Source organism: Mandrillus leucophaeus, unplaced genomic scaffold (genome assembly GCF_000951045.1).
Source record: "Mandrillus leucophaeus isolate KB7577 unplaced genomic scaffold, Mleu.le_1.0 Scaffold861, whole genome shotgun sequence".
In the NCBI taxonomy this organism is placed as follows: domain Eukaryota; kingdom Metazoa; phylum Chordata; class Mammalia; order Primates; family Cercopithecidae; genus Mandrillus; species Mandrillus leucophaeus.
The window spans coordinates 99272-118026 of record NW_012109375.1 but is presented as its reverse complement, the minus strand read 5'-3'; the positions used below and the strand labels follow the sequence as shown (position 1 = coordinate 118026).

The window sequence follows — 18755 nt, the reverse complement described above, 5'->3', positions numbered from 1 at the left end:
GTTATATGAAGGCACTTTTACTCCAGTTCTCCCATTTTGAATTTTCAATGTCACAATTTATATATTTTACATTGCATATCCCTTAATAAATTACGTAGCTATTGTTTTTTATAAATATATATGAACCCAACATCAGTACACCTAAAGATAAATACCAGACATTGGCCAGGCGCGGTGGCTCATGTCTGTAATCCCAGCACTTTGGGAGGCCAAGGCAGGTGGATCATGAAGTCAAGAGATCAAGACCATCCTGGCCAACATGGTGAAACCCTGTTTTTACTAAAAATACAAAAATTAGCTGGGAGTGGTGGCAGGTGCCTGTAGCCCCAGCTACTCAGGAGGCTGAGGCAGGAGAATCACTTGAACTGGGAGGCGGAGGCTGCAGTGAGCCGAGACCCCGCCACTGCACTCCAGCCTGGCAACAGAGGAGACTCCGTCTCAAAAACAACAACAACAACAACAAAGATAGACTGCAATACAGCAATACTAGGGGACTTCAATACACTACCTTCAGCAATGGACAAATCATCTCAACAGAAAATCAGTAAGAAACATCAGATTTAAACTATACTCTAGAACAAATGGACAGATCAGACATAAAACATTTCAACTAATGGCAAGAGAATATACATTCTTCTCAACTGCATATGGAACATGCACCAGGGCGCACCAGGAGATATCACATGTTAGGCCACTAAACAAGTCTTAACAAATTTAAGCAGAAGGAAATCATATCAAGTTTCTTTTCTGACCACAATAATAAAAAATTAGAAATCAGTAACAGAGGTGCTTCAGCAAATTCACAAATACATGGAAATTGAACAACATGCTCCTGAATGATCAGTGGGTCAATGAAGAAACTGAAAGCAAAATTCAAAAATTTCCTGAGATGAAGAAAAATGGAAACACAGCCTACCAGAACCCATGGAACACAGCAAAAGCAGTTTTAAGAGCAAAGTTTATGGCAGTAAATGCCTACATAAAAACAAAAAACCTCAAATAAACAACCAAAAAACCCCAATAGACATCTTTCAAAGACATACAAATGTCCAAAATGTACAAGAAAAAAAAAAGCTCAATATCACTAATTACCATAAAAATGCAAATAAAAACCACAATGAGATATCACCTCATACTACACTTAGAATGACGATTACCAAAGAGACAAAAGATAACAAGTGTTGGCAAATATGTAGAGAAAAGGGAATTTTTGCACCCTGTTGGTGAGGAGGTAAATTAATACAGCCATTATGAAAAGCAGTATGGAGTTCCTTTAAAAGTTAAATACAGAACTACCATATGATCCTACAATCCCACCACTGTATGTATGTGTGTGTGTATACATATATATACATATATAAAATGAAATCAATATATCAAAGAGCCATGTGCATTCCCATGTTCATTATAGCACTATTCATAATAGCCAAGATATGGAATCAACCTAAGTGTCCACCAATGCATGAATAGAGAAAATGTGCTACACATACACAAGAGAAAACTGTTCAGCTATAAAAAAAGAAGGAAATCCTGTTATTTGTAACAACATGAATGAAATAAGCCAGATAAAGACAAATACTGCATGATCTCACTCATGTGGAATCAGAAAAAGTTAATCTCATAGAAGCAGAGAGCAGAATACTTTGGGAGTGGGGTATGGTTTGTGTTAAAGGACCCACAATTTCAGCTTGACACGAGGAATAAGCTCAAGAGCTCCACTGTACAACATGAAGACTATAATTAATAATAATATATTATATTCTTGAAAAATACTAAGAGAATGGATGTAAAGTGTTCTCACCACAGAAATCATTAAATATGAGATGTATCATGTTAATTAGCTAGACTTAGTCACTCCACAATGTATATATACTTCAAAACATCATGTTGTACATGATAAACACATATAATTGTCAATTTAAAAATGAATAAATGTTTTAAATCACTTAATTGTATACTTTAGACAAGTGAATTTATGGTATGTGAATTACAACTTAGTAAAGCTGCCGGCTGGGCACAGTGGCTCACTCCTGTAATCCCAGCACTTTGGGAGTCCAAGGCAGGTGGATCACCTGATGTCAGGAGTTCAAGATGAGCCTGGCCAATATGGTGAAACCGTCTCTACTAAAAATAAAAAAAAAATAGCCAGGCGTGGTGGCACGTGCCTGTAGTCCCAACCACTCGGGAGGCTGAGGCAGGAAAATTACTTGAACCTGGGAGGTGGAGGTTGCAGTGAGCTGAGATCACACCATTGCACTCCAGCTGGGCAACAGAGTGAGACTCCATCTCAAAAAAAAAAAAAAAAAAAAAAGTTACATAAATCGGAGGAAAAAAGACAAAGAGATCTTGGACATACATAATGAAGACTAGGGAGGTGTTTTAAAGCCACACTTACAAACACAGAGTTCTAATGCAGGATATTAAAGTGAAAGTCAATTGTTGACCAACATGAAGAGCTCACCTTTGAAGAATCAACTCTGCTTGTTGTTCAGAAATAGTCAGACCCAGTGTCTGGAGAGACTGGACAATTTCTGAAGCCTCAATTTTTCCTTTAAAAAAATAAAAAGGGCAAAAATAAAACTCGGAGCTGACAAGAGCCACAGAAATCATGAATTTCAAATCTCTCATTTAAGAGAAAGCTTTAAACTGATTAAGGCAAAATTATGCATGTAGATGAGTTATAGATTTGCTTAAATGCCTATCCCAACATCAATACTAAAAATGTAACAACTACATTAAACAAATAAACACACGTTTTTTAAAAATTCAGTAATTATAACAGCCTTATAGATAAATAATATTCCCCCAAAGAGACCAACTTCTCAAGTGGCCTTACCAAATGATGTAATTAAGAAGTAGCAGAACTAAGATCCAAATCAAGATATTCTAACTCTAAGACAAATTCAATTAAAGTAGGATCTAGTCATTTAAAAAGTATCTATTTCTACATTTTTAATAAATTACTAGACATTTACTATGCAAAACATCATATATGGCTGAGTTAAAGAGAAGTAGTAAATGAGGAAATAGAGCTAAAGTACAGACTATTCTTTTAAAAATCTGGCAGTAAAAGGCCAGGCATGGTGGCCCACACCTGTAATCCCAGCACTTTGGGAGGCTGAGGTGGGTGGATCACCTAAGGTCAGCAGTTTGAGACTAGTGTGGCCAACATGGTGAAACCCCATCTCTACTAAAAATACAAAAATTAGCCAGGCATGGTGGCAGGCACCTATAATTCCACCTACTCGGGAGGCTAAGAGAGGAAAATTGCTTGAAGCCGGGAGGCAGAGGTTGCAGTGAGCTGAGATTGCGCCATTGCACTCCAGCCTTGGTGAGAAAGTGAGACTCTGTCTCAAAAATAAATAAATAAAAATAAAAATCTGGCAGTAAAAATAAGGGGAACAAGGAAAAAAGAACAATAATAGACAGAAAATTTTTAATACTAGGGAAATTAGAGCATGTTTGTAGACAGAAGGAGAACAATCAGAAGACAGGAAGAGAATATAGAAAATAAAATAGAAGCAATAAATGTAAGCAGTGCTATATTTCCTTCCAGCAATTCACAGGCTCATGAGAATCCTAAGACTACTGTACATGAAAAAGAATGAAACAAAACAAAGAGAGGGTCTGGTGCTGAAGCAGCATAAGCAGCTGACTTCTCCAGAAAAAGAGGAAGACAAAAATTACTGTTAGTGGTGAAAGGATAGACTTTCTTGGAGAAAGGACCCTGGAGAGATGACAGGATTGTGAGAGAATCCTCCTGGGGAGAGGGAAGGAGCAGCATGAGAATCTGGACCATGTAAGGACAGTGAGAGGCAGCATCTGTTAGCAAAGAAATTATGCAAATACCCTTCTGAATATTCTCCTTTAGAACTGCACTCTTAAAGAGATATGCTCAATTCTCATTATTCACAGTAATCATGTTCCATAAAGTTCTATATTCATTGCAAACACTGAATTAGCAAATACCGAACCATTGTTCCTACAGGAAAAACAGGGTTAGGTTCCTGTGAGCCTCTGATCACAACACTTTCATAACTGATTAATACATAACCTTGTTTTATGTCTGTTTCTCTTTGAAGGCACCTCATTTAATGTGTGTTGTTGATTCACTAACATTGAATTTGGGGCAAAGCTTATCTAATGCATATATTTTCTCCACAAGGCATGCCATGCCTTTCTTGCATTTAGGAACACTAGATAGCATTTCAGCACTACATTTGGTGAACATTTTAAAAAGGAAATTACCAATAAAAATACGAAAATGCAAAAACTGGCACAAAATAGACTTTGAAAGGGATACTTGCTAATTAGTAGTATGAGAACTGAAACAAGAAGGCAGAGTGTTGTCTTGTTCTACTAGTTAGGAATGTACATGCTAAGCAACTCAAGTTTTTCACTGCTCTGTGCGTGTCCAGGAATGCCTGGGAAAGTACTGTGAGTATATATTTTGGGGTTACTTTTGGGATAAATTTTATTGAGTAGGCAAATTCACAAATACAGAATCCCCAAATAATGAGGATCAACTGTATATGTTTTGTATTAAAGAAGTCTGAAAAATAAAAATATGAACCTACAATGCCACAATGTTTTAAAATATACAAACATGGTAAATTATGGAAACATTGTGTGGATTTCCTACAAATATACCATCAAAATTTCATCTTTATTTCCTCTAGTTCATTCAGAATTTTATAAAATGAACAATTGATATGTATACAACTTATGTACTGGGATGACTGACCTCTGATTATCTGGCAATTGATCTTAAGGTAGCTCCATCTCTCAGCTACTGCCTGCCATAACAGCACACAGACAATCTGACCCGCAAGACAATCCGAACTGCAGATGGTCCATGTTGGAATGAAAGTTTGCAGAGAAGAAAGAAAGCTGAATTTTGCTAGAAGACTGGACTAAGACTAGACTTGGTGGCATATATTGTAAGGCTGATGGGCAACAAATGTTTCAACAGCACTACTTCCAACCCAAACTCAGCTCTTCCTGGCTGAGAGTCACAGATGTGAATAATCTTCAAAACCATTTAAAGACTTCAGTTTGTTTGTTTGAAGGAACTTGCTTTGAATTAAACTTTAATATTCAGTGTAAATCAGGGATGGCAAACTATAACCCTCAAGCCAAATAAGGTGTATTAACTATCTTTGGAAATAAAGTTTTATTGGAAATCAGCCATCCCCATTCATTTACATATTGTCCATGGCTGCTTTTTAGGTACAACAGCACAGATAAGTAGCTACAACTGAGACCACATGACCCACAAAGCTAAAATATTTATTATCTGGACTTCTGGACAAAAAAGTTTGCTTATCTCAGACATGAACCACATCTCCTGTCAATGTATTTGTTTAACTTGTTTCTTTAATAACAAGTCTGTAAATGAAATGACCCTGACTATTCACAAGTAGGGAGGGGTCTGGTACTGCATTACAATTTTTATAAATTCTCTCTTCCTGTTAAAGGTTGCCTCTGGTGATGAGGGCTTCAAGACTCTATTTCTAATTAGAATTAGATAAGGTCTTCAGAGTAGGGTCCCCATGATGGGACTAGTGGCTTTATAAGAGGAAGAGAGATCTGAGGTAGCGCATTTGCTCTGTGATGCCTGCTAGCATGTTATGACACAGTAAGAGGCCCTCACCAGATTCAGCTCTTCAACTTTGAACTTCCCAGCCTCCAGAACTATAAGAAATAAATTTCATTTCTTCATAAATTACCCAGTCTATGGTATTCTGTTATAGCAACAGAAAACAGATTAAGAGAAACTCCAACCTATTAATCAAAATAGAGAAGTCATACTCTTAACTAGAAGGTACATACTTAAATGTTTATATGCTACTTTCCCCTAATTTCCAGGATCAGAGTATCTTCTCTAAATTAATTCTTCCAAAAATACTAACAAATGCAAGATAATCTGAAAGTTTTTTAAATTTTAGACTACACAATTGTCATTCTTGTATACAAATAAAAACAAATCTCACTTACCTAGAGGACAAGAAAATACAATTATTATTTTTAACCTACAGGTTTAAGTCAAATCAGCATAATGTTCCATAGTTAATATTTACAACAGGCCCTGCCCAGTTTATAATTCAGCAATGTAATTCATTACATTTCAAAGTAATGAAAAAGAAAAGCTATCTATAAGTTTTCCTCACTAAATAATATAAACTCTACATAAAAATCATATTATTAAGAAAAATAAGTATTAACACAAATAATAATTATCATCTAAAACCACAGAGATTAAATAAGCATGCTTTTAGACTCTTGGAAGCACGAGAAATGCTTCTTCATAGCTGGTGATAAATATAAAAGAAAGACACACCATCATTATTTTTGTCTAAACTCTTAAATGCCAACTTCATTTTCTTCTCATGGTCTTTAAGGTACTTCATAAATTCTTCAAAATCCAGCTTCCCATCTTTGTTGACATCTCCAGTAGTAAAAATTTTCTATAAAAAGAACAAAAAACATTAGAAAGAAGTTGTTGCCAATATGGGCTGATGCACTAAATTATTTCTACACATATTTCAAGCAGATTGGCTGTTTTCCTAAAAGACTATAGTACCTATTTTTGGCCAGATGTATCATCATTCATTATGGCAAAGATCTATAATAAAAGTAGTTGTACTGCTGCAAAAAGATTCCGGTCTTGTGTTAAATTTTCAATCAGAAAAATGATGCACTGATTTTTATAAAACATGACATTTTTAAAGCTAATATAACCACACCCTAAATTTCTTGACATGTACTTTATAAACCCCAAGACAGAAGACAAACACTTGACCTACCACAGGATTTAAAATATTGCAGCACTTTGGGAGGCTGATGGGGGAGGATCACTTGAGGTCAGGATTCAAGACCAGACTGGACAACATAGTGAGACCTCATCTCCATAAAAAATTTTTAAAATTAGCCAGATGTGTTGGCACATGCCTATAAATACTAGCTACATGGAGGCTGAGATAGGAATTTGAGGTTACAATGAGCTATACTGCACCACTGCATTCTAACCTGGTGACAGAGAAAGACCCTGTCTCTAAAAAAGAAAGAAAGAAGAAAGCCTAAAATGGTGTTTTTCCCTTTGATTTCAAAAATTAAATAATCTTTTACTAAGGATGATCCATATAAAAAGCTGTCATAGCAAACTGTAAGCCCTCTCCTACCACCACCCAAAATATAATCTATCTACCTATTATGACACTCACAATCACTCACTCAAAGATCACAAATTCTACTGTTCTGATGGTCATACTCTTCCAGGTAAATAATGCCAAGTTAGGGCGGGCTCGGTGGCCGACGCCTGTAATCCCAGCACTTTGGGAGGCTGAGGCGGGCGGATCACCTGAGGTCGGGAGTTCAGGACCAGCCTGACCAACATGGAGTTGGTCAGGACCAGCCTGACCAACCCCCATCTCTACTAAAATACAAAATTAGCTGGGCGTGGTGGTGCATACCTGTAATCCCAGCTACTTGGGAGGCTGAGGCAGAAGAATCGCTTGAACCTGGGAGGTGGAGGTTGCAGTGAGCCGAGATCACACCATTACACTCCAGCCTGGGCAACAAGAGTGAAACTCCATCTCAAAAAAATAAATAAATAAATAAAAATAATGCCACATTGTGACTGGATAGTTTAATGGTCATGGTCAGATCTCCAACCTCCAGACTTAGAGAGACAGATCTGAAACTTGTGAGCTGCAACTAAAGCTACACTTAGAGAAAGATTTCTGGTTTAAAATCTTTAGTAATTAATCTTTCATAATTAGAAAAAAAGAAAGACTGGAAATCAGTGACCAATCACTGAAGCTTATCTCAATCTCAGGAAATTATTTAAAAATGAAGCAAAAAAGAAGTTGAAGGAAATAAGGAGCAAAACGTAATGAGAAAGAAAACACGTCATTGGGAAGATTAACAAAGCCAAAAGACAGTTCTTTGAAAAGACTCTTAAAATTGATAAACTCCTAAAACTGGCCAATAACTAATGTCAGAAAGTAAAGATGAAAACTACTAGACACTATAGACATTAATGGCCACTATAGACAAAACTGGCCAATAACTAATGTCAGAAAGTAAAGATGGAAACTACTAGACACTATAGACATTAATGATATTATGAACAGCTTTATATCAAAAATGTGAACGTGAGATAACAAACGCCTATAAAAACTTATTAAAAACTGACAGAAGACAGCAGAAATTCTGTGTAGCCCTATACTCAGATTTTAAAGAAATGTAAAGTGTAATTTGTAAACATTCCCATGAAGAAAAATCGAGGCCCACATGGTTTTAACAATAATGTCTACCAAACTTTAAGGAAAAAAAAAACACCAATTTTCCAGAGAATTGAAAGGGTGGGAACATTTGCCAACCCATTTTATGATTCTATACACTTGATTCTAAAACCTAACAGGGACATCACAAAAAAAAGGAAAATTACAAGCAATGTCAACTAGTGAAAAAGATGCAAAACTCCTACAAAAAATATTAGCAAATCAAATCTAATAATACACAAAATGGATGACATTATATATATATGTACATATATATTCATGCACTGTATACATTTCAGTCAATGACAGACCTCATATATTACAGTGGTTTAGTAAGATTATAGTACCATATTTTCACCATGGAATACTACACAGCCATAAAAAATAATAAAACCATGTCCTCTACAGCAACACAGCTGCAGCTGATGGCCATTATCCTAAGCGAATTAACGCAGAAATAGAAAACCAAAAACCACATGTTCTTACATATACATGTGAGCAAAACATGGGGTGCACAGGGATATAAAGATGGAAACAGCAGAAACTGGGGACTACAAGAATGGGGAGGGAATGGGAAAGGGTTGAAAAATTATCGATTGGATACTATGCTCACTACTTGAGTGACAGGGTTCAATTGTACCCCAAACCTCAGTATCACGCAATATACCCTTGTAACAAATGTACACATACCCCCTGAATCTCAACTAAAAGTTGAACAAATTACCATATTTTTACTGTATCTTTTCTATGTTTGGATACACAAATACTAGTGTGTTATAACTGCCTATAGTATTCAGTACAGTAACCTGCTACAATCCAAGAGAAAATGTCACAGCATTCTGTGGCGCCATTTATGTACTGAAGTTTCCTGTAAGAGGTTTATATTTTGGCCAATGGAAACATCAGTGAACAAGAATAGTCACTGACCAAAAGGGGCTTGCTGCCCAATGAACTAGAAGTCAATACTATAACACCAGCTTTTGAGAAAAGAAAAGCTTCTTATTGCAAGATGACCCACAAGAAGACAGGAGTCCAGCTCAAATCTGTCTCCCTGTGCTGGCTTTAAGGTAGTCATTTTATTAGAAAAGGTTTGGGGGCAGATTCTGGATTAGTGGGTGATTGGTGGAAGGAAAGGGGGAGGTCTCCCAAGACCTTAGGCATGCATAGTTATCTCTTCATGCTACCTCACGGATTGTGTGTGAAAATCTGGGGGGAGTTAGTATAAAATACGTGGTGGAAATTTGGGCTGTAACATCAGCAAGTTCGTTCTGTGCAGACTTGAGTTGACCATATTCATTCCAATCAGTTTTAACTAGTTTTGTGTTATACGTGGAGAGATTTACACTGTTTCAGCAAGTTGCTTATTTTTTAATCTGTCATCCTGAAAACAAGGTTTTCTCTTAGTCATTGGTTCCTTTCACTCTTTGGGACCGCAGTTTTCACTACCATTTTGGAAGTAACAAGCTAAAGGTCAGTTTTGTTTTTCCTTTTTTTTTTTTCAAAAAAACTTCGAACAGTTTTTTTTTTTTTTAACCCATATTTCTGCAGCATTTCTTGCGGTAAATCAAGAGTTATGATTGCCTAATGAGTCTGACTTATCAATACAATAGTCCTCCCTTATCGACAGTTTCACTTTCTACAGTTTCAGTTACCTGCGGTCAATCATGGTCTGAACTATTAAATGGAAAACTCCAGAAACAAACAACTCATAAGTTTTAAATTGCACACCATTCTGAGTAGCATGATGAAATCTCTCAACATTCTGTGCCATCCAGCCCAGAAGGTGAATGTCCTTTCATCCAGCATATCCACACTATAGATGCTACTTGCCTGTTAGTCACTTAGTAGCCATACCAGTTATCAGATCAAAAATATATAGTCTATGGCCAGGCGCGGTGGCCCACCAGCACTTTCGGAGGCCAAGGTGGGCGGATCACTTGAGGTCAGAAGTTCGAGACTAGTCTGCCCAACTTGGTGAAATCCCATTTCTACTAAAATTTAAAAAAATTAGCCAGGCATGGTGGCATATGCCTGCAGTCCCAGATACTCTGGAGGTTGAGGCACAAGAACTGCTTGAACCCAGTAGACAGAGGTTGCAGTGAGCCGAGATTGCACCCCTGCACTCCAGCCTGGGCAACAGAGTGAGACTCCATCTCAAAAAAAAAAAAAAAAAAGCGACATAAATAGTTACTATTGTTAAACTGGAAAAAAAAAAAAAAAAAAAAAAAGAGCTAAAGCTAATTAAAGATAAAGTAAAAAAAAAAATACTAAAATATACGTACGTGTGTGTGTGTGTGTGTGTGTATATATATATGGTATATATAGGATTCAATATTACCCCCCAGTTTCAGGTATTCAGTGGGGGTCTTGGAAAATATGCTCCTGCAGATAAAAGGGGACTACTATAACGTGAAAGACTAGGAATTGATTCCCCTTTAAATTTTCCTGTATGTTCCTTGTAGAAATAAAAGACCAATCAAATGAGAAAAGCAAAATCTACCTGGCCCAAGCTTGCTATAGCAAGGCAGTCACACACTCTCACTTGCGTATTGAGAGAGACTCAAAGGCAGGAAGAGGAGTGGGAAAACTTTACAGTGGGAAAAAGGGAAGCCTTCAGGCATTTCCTGACTGGGGGCTGCTGGCCCAGGGAAGCTGTAAGTGGGCTCAGTAGAAACAGGGCATCCTAGTTGATTAGTAGGTGGTGCATATTTAACTTTCTCTGGTTTGTCCTAAGTTGGAAGTGAAGAAAAAAATTAGAGGGGCTGTCAGTTATTAATCAAATTCTGACCATTTGGGGCTGTTACAGCAGTTATCGCATAGCTTTGTGTATTGTCTCTAGAGATAGTAACCTGACTTCCTATAAGTCTGACATAATAGGCTGGTTTCCTGGTCTGTTTATTTTAGATAAAGGGCTGGTTTTCTGGGCAGACTGCTGTAAATTTTGAGTCAAAGTTCTATTTTTATTTATGGTCTGACCATTATCTCTTCATATACTTAGTTTCTCAACTTTCACAGGAAAAAAACAAAACAATCTATTGTTCAAAAAACAGACCATTTTCACAACAAAAAGTTATTGCTTTTGTATCTTAATACGACAATGTAAGTACCATTTCTTTCTTTCTTTTTTTTAATCAGTTGAGTTTTGTCTATATAAACAAATTTTCCTACTAGGGGAGGTAGAGACGTGTGGGAAGAGACCTCATATCAAAACTTCCGAGTGATGTGACTGTCACCTGAGGAGAAGTCACAACGGTGCTCTTCTGAAACAGAATGTTGTGTGTGGTTGGTGCAGAATTCTCTGGGGACACCCCTCCCTTGGGTTTTGACATGTGAACCCTCGTCAGTCACCACTAGGTACACAAAGCCTCCTTGCCAAAAATGCAAGACAGATCTGCAAACCTTTTGTTTCAATAAGGAAGAAATGTGTTTCAAAAGATTCGACTTGATGGCCTAACCCATAATTTCTTATGAAAGGCTAGTTTGTATCAAATAAACGAACACAAGTCACACTTGCAAATCTAAATATGAGTGTCTTTAAACAAATATGAAGAATACTTAACTTTTTTCTTTTCTTTTTTTTTTTTGAGATGGAGTCACTCTGTCGCCCAGGCTGGAATGCAGTGACGCAATCTCAGCTTGCTGCAACCTCTGCCTCCCAGGTTCAAGTGATTCTTCTGCCTCAGCCTCCTGGGACTACACACACCCACCACCACACCTGGCTAATTTTTATATTTTTAGTAGAGATCGGGTTTTACCATATTGGCCAACCAGGTCTTGAACTCCTGGCCCCAAGTGATCCACCTGCCTTGGCCTCCCAAAGTGGTGGGATTACAGGCATGAGCCACTGCACCCGAACAAGAACACTTAACTTTAAAAGGAGGAACGCTTTTTTTTCTAGAAATTAAAAATCCAGATAAGCTTTGCAGAAATAACATTTTGGACTGAATTGGTCCACAGAAAGTACACAGTCCAGGCCTCTGATATAACAGATGAGGATACCAGGGTACAGGGCTTGGAATATAGAATGTGCTCAAACTAGAACTGACCCATGACTGAATGGAGCTTCAATATTCCCAAAGTTCATGTGGCTAATAGAAAGAGTTTTACTAAATTTTAACATGTCAACTGACAGCTTTTTGGGCACAAAGTACCAATTATCCAAAATAAATTCAATAGGCCACATGCCCATGGATCTCCCAGTCTACTGGGTCAAACATCCAAAGAGCAAATATACTTATAAAGTAATTATTATATACAACAATGAATTCCAAATGGAAAATGACTTGGAAATACTGCAATAAGAGTATCTACGAGGCATTGCTGAGAAGGAGCCAGTAGGTTAGCCTGCTGGGAAAGAGAAGGGTTAGCCTAAGCTCAGTACTGATAACTAGGGTCTATTATTAAGACATATTATGAGGAAACCTCAGCACTAGTGAAACCCAAGAGTACAAGCCACTTATACTGCCGCCCTTCCAGGAACAGAAATCAAAACATAACATCAGAAAATTTCCAATCACCACCCCACTCCCAAATACATGTAGAGTGATTATCCCAGTTCTCTGAACTGGGGAGGGTGCATCTTTGGCCTAGACGCCCCTCTGGGTGACTGACAGGTGAGCGCATTGAACAAGGTGACTCTTAAGACAAGGCTGTATGTAGCCAACATCTTGACAGCAATCTGAAGTTGGAGATTTTACTACAGCCAGGGAGAAAATGGAGAAAAATACTTGAGAAATGTGTTAGCTGTGTTGTGTTATTCTTAGTAAACAGTTAACGTTGGTCAACCACCTGAACACTGCAGTGGGCCCAGGTCAAGCATGAGAACATGTAAATTTTGCCCTCTCTGCCCAGTGCCTCTCCAGGGCTCCCAGCCCCAACGTCTCTCTGATTAACAGCGCCAGTGAGACCCACCTTCGCTTCCTCTAGAGACTGAATGACCCCTATATCCTCCAGGCCTTCCTGAAGCTCAGAAATGTCCAAGGCCCCATCCTCATTATAGTCCAGGTACCAAAAGAGATCTCCGTAGAGGGAGTCCATCGAGGATGTCTCCCTCGTAGCTCCGAGGCCGGAGTGAGCCCCAGCAGGGTGGAAGTGCGACGGACCAAGGGGGATCTCTGCCCACCACACGGCCAGTGGGAAGAGGCCTAAGACAGCATCCTCCTCAGGGGCGCCAAACACAAAGCACCTTCATCAGTTAAAGCGCTGGAAGGAGAGGGCTCATCCTAACGGCTCCAGCGCAAAGGCGCGAGCGCGCAGGGCCCGGGACCGGGACCTCGGTGGGACCGCACTTGGGGCTTCACTGAGAGACCGCGGAGTTCCTGCCACACTCACGTCTGATCAGAAGCGCGGGCTCCCACTCCGGGAAAAGTCCGGTTGGGGCAACTCACACCCCTTTCCCCAGAACCTTCCAGGGAGAACCCAGCACAGGGCCATCTAAAACTAGATCTAAAAACTTTAGGGCCATCTAAAAACTTATTTTTGGAGAGTAGGTCGGGAATGTTGGGACATGGGCTATTGTAGCATAAGTGATTGGCGGTGGGGGCCTGCCAACATTTAAAAAAAAATTGTTTTGCTGCACCTGTCTAGGAATCCTTCTTTTTAAAAATCTTTATAATGATTTTTAAAAATAAAATAATTTTATTGTAGATTCAGGGGTTACACCATCAGCTTGCTACAAGGGTATCCTGTGTGATACTGGGGTTTGATGTCCTAATGGTTCCATCACCCAGATTGTGAACAAAGTACGCAGTAGGAAGTTTTTCCAGCCCTTGCCCTCCTCCCTCCCTCCCTCCCTCCTTTTGGAGTCCCTGGTGTCTATTATTCCCATGTTTATGCCCCATTTACCCAAGGTTTAGCTCCCCTCCTATGAGAACACAGTATTTTTCTGTTATTACATTAATTCATTTAAGTTATTGGCTTCCAGCTGCATTCATGTTGCTGTAAAGGACATGATTTTGTTCTTCTTTATGGCTGCATAGTATTCCATGCTGTGTATATACCACATTTTCTTTATCCAATCTGCTGCTGATGGGTACCTACACTGTGTTGTAGGAATCGTTTTCTAAGGTTGCAGCACTGGAGAATTGCTGTAATAAAGACTAGGAATTGAATGAAAATCTGCCCACATGGGCTGTTTCTTCTGTGACACCTCCCCTCACAGTTTTTTATCTTTTATCTTCATCTAACCACTACAATGGCTCCAGGGCAAGACTATCCTTCAGCTGTTAGTGGCTGGATTATAAAGATGATCTCAAAATAGGCAAAAGTTCAGTGATCTTGAGTCCCAGAGAGAAGTTAGGAGATACTCATAAACACTATCCAGGGCTTCCTCTTAATCCTCACCCTCTGGAACCACAGAGGGCCCTGGTTTCCCCAGACAAACACCTGTGGTCCCTCATCCTGCACCACAGGGAATGTGGAGGTGCAGTTTCACAATAAAAACTACTTTTTATGTAATTTATTTTCCTAAATATGGAGATTGGGTACCCTAAAAAGTTGAATATTAAAATTCAAAAAGAAAATTAATTTAGCCATTATCTGTTAGCCCTTGCTCTACACCACCCATCATGTCAGATACTGGGGACATAAATGGACCATCACATGTCCCTGAAATACTCGTAAGTTTCCCCTGGGAGGAGGTTGCACCATGGTTAGTCAAAAAAACCACTGTATGCTTCTCAATCAACATTTTCCCCCAGAGCTGTTGAGCTGTGGCAAATGTCTAATGCTGTTTCACAAGATGTGCCCAATCAAGAATGAATTCTTTCAAAAAGAGAATTTTATGGTCCACAGGGAATGGTCCTTCCCTGTGCATCACAGAGAATGTAGGTAGTGGCAAAGAGCCACAAAAGGCAGATAGCCAGGCAGAGAATAAGCCTTGGGTTAGAGTTTACAAGACCAAGCAGAAAAGACAGAAATCACGGCCAGGGTGATAAGGAACACAGACTGACGGCATTTAACAGAACTGACAGGAGAGAGCAAACCATAGAGTTGAGAGTTTCATCTAATAAAAGGCAGGTATTTTTGTTGAATAGCTCTTTCCACTTTTTGAAATTACCCTGTTCATTATTTGCTTATTATTTTTTATTCCCCAAGCACCTATGCAACACACGCAGACCTATTTACTATAGGGAGGGTGTTGAGAATACAATGAAGAAGGCTGTCGGTATTTACTATAGGGAGGGTGTCGGGAATACAATGAAGAACACCGTAGGTCTTGTTTACCACTCTATCACCAGTTCATTAAACATGTCTGGCACTGTTTGAAAATATTAAATGAATGAATTTACTATTTATGCTAAGTTACTGGGTAGTTCTTATCATTTGTAGTTAACATTTGAGGCCTCCAGGCATTAAATAACATGCCCAAGGCCACAGTCTAGCAAGTGGTGAAAACATTTGAACCCTGTTGTTTCCACAGCCTGTAATAATAACCATTATATCCACTAAACCAGTTCATGTGTAGTAAACACTACGATCCACATTTCAGGGTTAGGCTTCAAACTTTCTCAGCAAATCCTTTTGTTTTCATAAATCCTGTCAAATATAGATAACTTGGTGGGCTCCATTTGATCCTTAAAAAGATAAGATTTTTGAACTCGGCATGGTCAAAATAAGCAGTGTATTACAGAATGTTGTCTTGTGGAAGCTTCTTTCTAAATGTTTTTTCCGGAATACCGATAAAGAAAGTGGGCTAGGAAAATTATAAAGGTTAGCTGTGCCCTTAAACAATGGGAATCATATACCAGGCAGAGAAGGGGGAATGAAAGAAATCTCAGGCAGAGAGAAGAAAATAAAGGGATCAATGTACAGAGTTGTGGTCTAGTCAGGGAATATGGCATGTTGAGAGTTTGGAAAGGTGACTGAAAAGGCTTAGAATGCTACAAAGATTGAAAGGGTATTTTATGCCTTACTAAAGAATTCTTCCATTTTTTTCATTCTTTCAGACACTTTATTTCTGCAGAGAAGGGTAACATCAAATTTGGAATATAAATCAGGAGAAAACACAAAAGATACAGATTTTATATATTTTAGAACATTTGATAGAAATGTAGTTGGAATTTCATTGTTTTTCTTATACCATAATCTTTCTGTTGTGATGCCCTAAAATTCACCCTATCATTTCTGTATCATGTCTCCTTAATATTGTGCCAGAAACCATAAAGTGTCTGACAATTAAAATATTAAGTAAATGGGCCACTCATGGTGGCTCATGCCTGTAATCTCAGCACTTTCAGAGGCAGAGGCAGGCAGATCACTAGAGGCCACGAATTCAAGACCAGCCTGGCCAATATGGCAAAACCCCATCTCTACTAGAAAACACAAAAATTAACCAGGTGTGGTGGCATGTGCCTGTAATCTCAGCAGCTTGGGAGGCTGAGGCACAAGAATCGCTTGAATCCAGGAAGCAGAGGCTGCAGTGAGCCGAGATCGCACCACTGTACTCCAGCCTGGCTGATAAAGTGAGATTCTGTCTCCAGAAAAAAAAAAAAAAAAAGCAATATTAATGAAATAAAAATGGAATGAACTCTCCTTATTAACAGAGGAATTACTTAATGGAGTGAATCCTGATTCCATTCAATGCAATAAACATTTGCTAAGCTACTATTCTTCTATGTGACTATTTTTTCTGTGATTGTAAATGTAAAAATTTAAAGACAGAATAAAAAAAATCATAGAATGTAAGAGTTAGAAGGGCCCTTAAATCAGGTTACCAGTCCACCCACTCCTCTAACACTGGGTGATCATTCGGCATACACTTCATACCCACGGGCACAGAGGGTCCTCAAGAAGTTTACCAGCTAGTAAATGGGACGCCACATTTTAAAGGGTTTTTTAACATGAAATTTCATATTCAGCCACATATGACCTTGTTAAAAGCTCTGTTCAGGACGCAGGCAAGATATCTGCATTTTAAGAATAAGAAAGTAAAGCTCCAGTAAGGCTCAAACTTGACAAGGGTTACACAGTCAATTCATACCAAGGATGGAACCTTTTGTAGCTTGCTGCTTCCCTTCTTGTTCTTGGCAATTGTCCTAGTCCATCTGGGCTGCTATGACAAAAATACTATTGGCTTACTTAAACAATAAGCATTGATTTCTTGCAGTTCCAGACACTGGAAGTCCTCAATCAAGGTGCTAGGAGATTTAGTGTCTAGTGAGGACCCACTTTCTGGTTCCATGGACCACTGTTTTCTCAGTGTCCTCACACGGTAGAAGGGGCAAGGAAGCTCTTCTGGGTCACTTTTATACAGGCACTAATCCCATTCTTGAGGGCTCCACAAAAAGAAAGAAGATGGGGGTAGAAGGAGGAAGAGGAGAGGGAGAAGGAGGTGCATAAAGAGAAGAAAATAACTGAAGATTTTTAAAAGGAAATAGGATTACTAGACAAGTATGAGAAAATTAGTAATGTTAAATACTGTATCTTCTTGTTCTCATACTACATTCTACTCTCAGTCTATACCCTTATATTACTGAGTCGTAGGAGAACTTAATGTGAATTTTCTCTAATTTTTAACTTTAATTTTTTACTAATTTCATAATGAGATTTGGAACATATAGAAAAGAAAGGTCGTATCAGAAAAAAAAAAGTACGCTTTCACTTCTAATTGGTTCTTAATTTTGTCTCAGGACTTGCCTTGAATTCTTTTCTCTTCCCTGGATAATTCTGGAACATTTAGTAATGGTTAGCTATTATAGTCCTTATGCCTATTTCTACATTCTACTCTTATTTCTACCTTCTTTCCATCTAAAATCTAAAGAAACTTAAACAGAAATTTGTTCTCTTCTAAACGCTCAATTCATTACAAATGCTTGGAAACACGGAGATGAGATCAAATCAGATGAAAGTTTATAGAGATTTCGCTTCAAGCTGAGTTTTAGTTTCAATACAAACTACTATCTTGAAACTTTCCACTGAAGAGACATCCCACAGTTCTCATTTCTATGCCCAAGTGGCCAATCTCCTCACTCCTTGACATTACACAAATCCCTGACACACCTCTGAAATTTCCCCCCATAAATGTAATCCTAATTCTATCCCACGTGTGATGGTTAATTTTATGTATCAACTTGTCTGGACTAAGGGATGCCCAGATAGCTGGTAAAACATGATTTCTGAGTGTGTCTGTGAGGATGTCTCTGGAGGAGGGCAGCATTTGAATCAGTAAACCAATTAAAGAAGGCTGCCCTCACCAAATGGGTAGGCATAATGCAATCCTGTGGAGGGTGTGAATAGAACAAAAAGGCAAAGCAAGTACTATGTTTTGCCTGTCCCCACAAAAACTCACGTTGAAGTCTTATCCCTGATGTGGCCATGTTGGGAGGAGGGACCTAGCAGGAGGTGTTAGGGTCACAGAGGCAGATCCCTCATGAATGGCTTGGTGCCATTCTTGCAGTAGTGAGTGAGTTCTCTCTCTCATGAGACTGAATTAGTTCCCTCAGGAATGGATCAGTTCCCTCGAGGCTGGGT

At 38.7% G+C, this 18755-nt stretch overlaps 1 protein-coding gene across 2 annotated transcripts in view; it reads right to left on the bottom strand.

Annotated features, from left to right (window-relative positions):
* Window positions 1–18755, bottom strand: part of SLC25A24 (solute carrier family 25 (mitochondrial carrier; phosphate carrier), member 24) — a 65036-nt gene that overhangs the window by 43415 nt on the left and 2866 nt on the right. The window contains exons 1-3 of one of the 2 annotated variants that reach the window (XM_011968870.1): window positions 13197–13518; window positions 6341–6467; window positions 2462–2549 (exon numbers count right to left, since the gene is read on the bottom strand). In XM_011968870.1, the coding sequence (XP_011824260.1) occupies window positions 2462–2549; window positions 6341–6467; window positions 13197–13322 (341 nt within the window). In that variant the 5' untranslated portion in view covers window positions 13323–13518. Of the gene's footprint in view, window positions 1–2461; window positions 2550–6340; window positions 6468–13196; window positions 13519–18755 lie in introns of those variants that run through there. The other variant, XM_011968869.1, reaches the window with a different exon arrangement.